General features: G+C 48.7%; 1 protein-coding gene across 1 annotated transcript in view; it reads left to right on the forward strand.

Annotated features, from left to right (window-relative positions):
• Positions 1 to 5,131, forward strand: part of MDC1 (mediator of DNA damage checkpoint 1) — a 25,274-nt gene that overhangs the window by 10,180 nt on the left and 9,963 nt on the right. Inside the window, 4 exon segments of the mRNA XM_017862809.1 lie at positions 806 to 1,597; positions 1,709 to 1,779; positions 2,757 to 3,327; positions 3,330 to 3,403. Of these exon segments, the coding sequence (XP_017718298.1) occupies positions 806 to 1,597; positions 1,709 to 1,779; positions 2,757 to 3,327; positions 3,330 to 3,403 (1,508 nt within the window).

Below are 5,131 nucleotides of genomic sequence, written 5' to 3' on the forward strand. Positions count from 1 at the left end.
AGGCAGAGTCTCACTCTGTCGCCGGGGCTGGAGTGCAGTGGCCGGATCTCTGCTCACTGCAAGCTCCGCCTCCCGGGTTTACGCCATTCTCCTGCCTCAGCCCCCCGAGTAGCTGGGACTACAGGCGCCCGCCACTTCGCCCGGCTAATTTTTTTTGTATTTTAGTAGAGACGGGGTTTCACCGTGTTAGCCAGGATGGTCTCGATCTCCTGACCTCGTTATCCGCCCGTCTCGGCCTCCCAAAGTGCTGGGATTACAGGCTTGAGCCACCGCGCCCGGCCTTTTAATTTTTTTTTAATTTTTTTGAGACAGGGTCTCTGTCACTCAGGCTGAAGTGCAGTGGTATGATCGCAGCTCACTACAGTCTTGACTTCTGGGGTTCAAATAGTTCTTCCACCTCAACCTCCTGGGTAGCTGAGACTACAGGACTACAGGTCCCTGCCCCCACACCTGGCTAATTTTTTTGTATTTTTTGTAGAGATGGGGTTTTGCCTGTTGTCCAGGCTAGTCTCAAACTCCTGACCTCAAGCAATCCTCATGTCTTGGCCTCCCAAAGTGCTGGGATTACATGTCTGAGCCACCATGCCCACCCAAGGCTATGACCTTTTTGAGACAAACGTTAAATGTTATAACTACCACTCTTATTCCCAGCTTTCCTTTAATAACCTGTTCAGATTTATTATTTATGAGTTTATCTAAATCCTTTCTCATCATATTTATTATGTCAACCTGTACTTCCCTTTCCCTCCTCCTCTCCTTCTTCTCTCTCTCTCCCCCTCTCTCTCTCTTCCTTCCTCCCTTCCAGGTACCCTAGATGAACCATGGGAGGTCCTGGCTACACAGCCATTCTGTCTGAGAGAGTCTGAGGACTCTGAGACCCAGCCTTTTGACACCCACCTTGAGGCCTATGGACCTTGCCTGTCTCCACCTAGGGCAATACCAGGAGACCAACATCCAGAGAGCCCAGTTCACACAGAGCCAATGGGGATTCAAGGCAGAGGGAGGCAGACTGTGGATAAAGGCATGGTTATACCAAAAGAAACAGCAGAGAGGGTGGGCCCTGAGAGAGGGCCACTGGAGAGAGAAACTGAGAAACTGCTACCGGAAAGACAGACAGATGTGACAGGAGAGGAACAATTAACCAGGGGGATACAGGACACAGAACAAAAACAATTGTTAGCTAGAGACACCCAGAGACAAGAATCTGACAAAAATGGGGAAAGTGCAAGTCCTGAAAGAGATAGGGAGAGTTTGAAGGTAGAAATTGAGACATCCGAGGAAATACAAGAGAAACAAGTACAGAAGCAGACCATTCCAAGCAAAGCATTTGAGAGAGAAGTAGAGAGACCAGTAGCAGACAGAGAGTGTGAGCCCGCTGAGTTAGAAGAGAAGGTGCCCAAAGTGATCCTGGAGAGAGACGCACAGAGAGGGGAGCCAGAGGGAGGAAGCCAGGACCAGAAAGGGCAGGCCTCCAGCCCAACACCAGAGCCTGGGGTGGGGGCGGGGGACCTTCCGGGACCTACCTCAGCCCCCGTACCTTCTGGGAGCCAGTCAGGTGGAAGGGGATCCCCAGTGAGCCCCAGGAGGCATCAGAAAGGTAAGTGAAGGCAGAGGGGAACTCAAGGTGATGCACAGGCCTCATAATAATCAACCCCTGGGCAACCAGCTGCTTGGAACTCAGCCACCTTTGTGTTTATTTTCTGTCTAGGCCTCCTGAATTGTAAGATGCCACCCACTGAGAAGGCTTCTAGGATCAGAGCTGCTGAGAAAGCTTCCAGGGTGAGAGCTGCTTTTTCTGCCTCCTACTCCACAAGTCATCTCTATATCCTCTCCAACACTCCTTCACCTAGCCTCACTTTAATCTATTCCTTTCTCATTATTCAGTTTTCTTCCATTTTTATCACTCCTTGATTGGCTTCTATTCCCTTATCCTCGGCACCCATTGTTTTCCATATCTGTTTCCCAAGTTATACCTCCTACCTGACTCAAAAGAAAGACCCTTCGTGTTTCTTCTTTCTTTGCCCCAGCCATTCTTTTCATTACCATCATCCATGTGTGGAGAACACTATAGTAGCATTATGGAGACAGGTCCATGGGGAAAAGGTAGCTTCCCAGGTATATCCCATTCTAATGGAGGAGAGATCATAGACAGAAAGGGAAATCCAGTGAGCATATTTTTTGTTTTGTTTTTGTTCTTTTTTGAGACAGAGTCTCTCTCTGTCACCCTGACTGGAGTGTGCAGTGGCGTGATCTTGGCTCACTGCAACCTCCGTCTCCCGGGTTCAAGCGATTCTCCTGCTGCAGCCTCCCAAGTAGCTGGGACTACATGTGCGTGTCACCACGCCCAGCTAATTTTTGTGTGTTTTTTTGAGATAGAGGCTCACTCTGTCACCCAGGCTGGAGTGCAGTGGCGCGATCTTGGCTCACTACAATCTCTGCCTCCCAGGTTCAAGTGATTCTCCTGCCTCAGCCTCCCAAGTAGCTGACTACAGGCACCTGCCAACACACCCGGCTAATTTTTTTTGTATTTTTAGTAGAGATGGGGTTTCACTATGTTGGCCAGGCTGGTCTTGAACTCCTGACCTCGTGATCCACCCGCCTTGGCCTCCCAAGGTGCTGGGATTATAGCTGTGAGCCACCACGCCTGGGCGAAATCCAGTAAGCCTGTCTAACCATAAACAAGTATCAAGAACAGTATCCAAGTTCTATCACTTTTCTCCACCTCCTCCCCCTCACTTGCTTCTGTTTCTCCCTAGGGCGATCAGGAATCTCCAGATGCTTGTCTGCCTCCTACAGTGCCTGAAGCCTCAGCCCCACCCCAAAAGCCCCTTAACTCTCAGAGCCAGAAACATCTTGCACCTCAGCCCCTTCTTCCTCCCCTTTCACCTTCTATCGAGCCAACCATTCGTAAGACCGAGCAGGATAGGAGTCAGGAAGCTCCAGAGACTCCCTTGTCCTCAGAGCTGGAGCCTTTCCACCCAAAGCCTAAAATCATAACTCGGAAGTCCTCTAGGATGACACCCTTTCCAGCTACCTCTGCTGCCCCTGAGCCCCACCCTTCCACCTCCACAGCCCAGCCAGTCACCCCCAAGCCCACATCTCAGGCCACTAGGAGCAGGACAAATAGGTCCTCTGTCAAGACCCCTGAACCAGTTGTGCCCACAGTCACTGAGCTCCAGCCTTCCACCTCCACAGACCAGCCTGTCGCCTCTGAGCCCACATCTCAGGCTACTAGGAGAAGAAAAAATAGATCCTCTGTCAAGACCCCTGAAACAGTTGTGCCCACAGCCCTTGAGCTCCACCCTTCCACCTCCACAGACCAACCTGTCACCCCAAGCCCACATCTCAGACCACTAGGAGCAGGACAAATAGGTCCTCTGTCAAGACTCCTAAACCAGTTGTCCCCACAGTCCCTGAGCGGTGGCTCACGCCTCTAATCCCAGCACTTTGGGAGGCCAAGGCAGGCAGATCACCTGAGGTTGGGAGTTCGAGAACAGCCTGACCAACATGGAGAAACCCCGTCTTTACTAAAAAAACAAAATTAGCTGGGTGTGGTGGCACATGCCTGTAATCCCAGCTACTCAGGAGGCTGAGTCAGGAGAATCCCTTGAACCTGGGAGGCAGAGGTTGTGGTGAGCTGAGATTGTGCCATCACACTCCAGCCTGGGCAACAAGAGTGAAACTCTGTCTCAAAAACAATAGAAAGAAAAGAAAACGTAGGCCGGGCACAGTGCCTAATGCCTGTGATCTCAGCACTTCGGGAGGCCGAAGTGGGCGGATCACATGAGGTCAGGAGTTTGAGACCAGCCTGGCCAACATGGTGAAACCCTGTCTCTACTAAAAATACAAAAATTAGCTGGGCATGGTGGCGGGTGCCTGTAGTCTCAGCTACTCAGGAGGCTGAAGCACGAAATTCATTTGAACCCCGGAGGCAGAGGTTGCAGTGAGCCAAGATCACGCCACTGCACTCCAATGTGGGTGACAGAGTGAGACTTCGTCTCAAATAAAAAAAAGAAAATGTGTATATAGGCTGGGTGCGGTGGCTCAAAATACAAAAATTAGCTGGGCATGGTGGCATGCACTTGTAGTCTTAGCTACTTGGGAAGCTGAGATGGGAGGATTGCTGGAGCCTAAGACACAGAGATTGCAGTGAGCTGAGATCACACCACTGCACTCCAAACTGGGCAACAGAGCAAGACTCAATCTAAAAAAGAAAATGTGTGTATATACACAATGGAACAGTATTCAGCCACAAAAGAGAATGAAATCCTGTCATCTGCAGCAACATGGATGAACCCTGAGGACATTATGTTAAGTGAAATAAGTCGGCACAGAAAGACAAATATTGCATGCTCACTCATGTGGCAGCTAAAAACATGGATCTCATGGAAGTAGAGAGTAGAATGATGGTTACCAAAGGCTGGGAAGGGTAGAGGGACAGGACGCATAAAGAGGTTGGTTAATGGATACAAAAATACAGTCAAGATTGAATGAATAAGTTCTAGTATTCAGTTCCACAGTAGGGTTACTATAGTTAATAATTTATTGTATATTTCAAAATAGCCAGAAGAGATTTGATATGTTTCCAATACAAAAAAATGGTAAATGTTTGAGATAGTGGATATCCCAGTTATCTTGGTTTTATCATTGTACACTGTATGCATGAGTCAAAATAGCACAGGTACCCCATAAATATGTACTATTATTATGTGTCGATGAAAAAGAAAATATGGTATATATACACAGTGGAATACTATTCAGCCTTTAAAAAGTAGGAAATTCCAGCCAAGCATGGTGGCTCACACCGGTAATCCCAGCACTTTGGGAGGCTAGGATGGGCGGATCACTTGAGTCCAAGAGTTCAAGACCAAACCCCATATCTACAACAAATACAAAAAATTAGCCGGGCGCATTGGCACATGCTATAGTCCCAGCTACTCAGGAGGCTGAGGTGAGAGGATCTCCTGAGCCCAGCAGTTGGAAGTTACAGTGAGCCAACATCATGCCACTGCACTCCAGCCTGGGTGACAGACTGAGACTGTGTCTCAAAAAGAAAAAAAGAGAGACTATTCAGGGAACTCTCTTATTAGGCTATGATATTTTTTTTTTAATTTTTTTTTTTTTTTTTTTT

This window comes from Rhinopithecus bieti, unplaced genomic scaffold (genome assembly GCF_001698545.2).
Source record: "Rhinopithecus bieti isolate Rb0 unplaced genomic scaffold, ASM169854v2 scaffold_64503, whole genome shotgun sequence".
In the NCBI taxonomy this organism is placed as follows: Eukaryota; Metazoa; Chordata; class Mammalia; order Primates; family Cercopithecidae; genus Rhinopithecus; species Rhinopithecus bieti.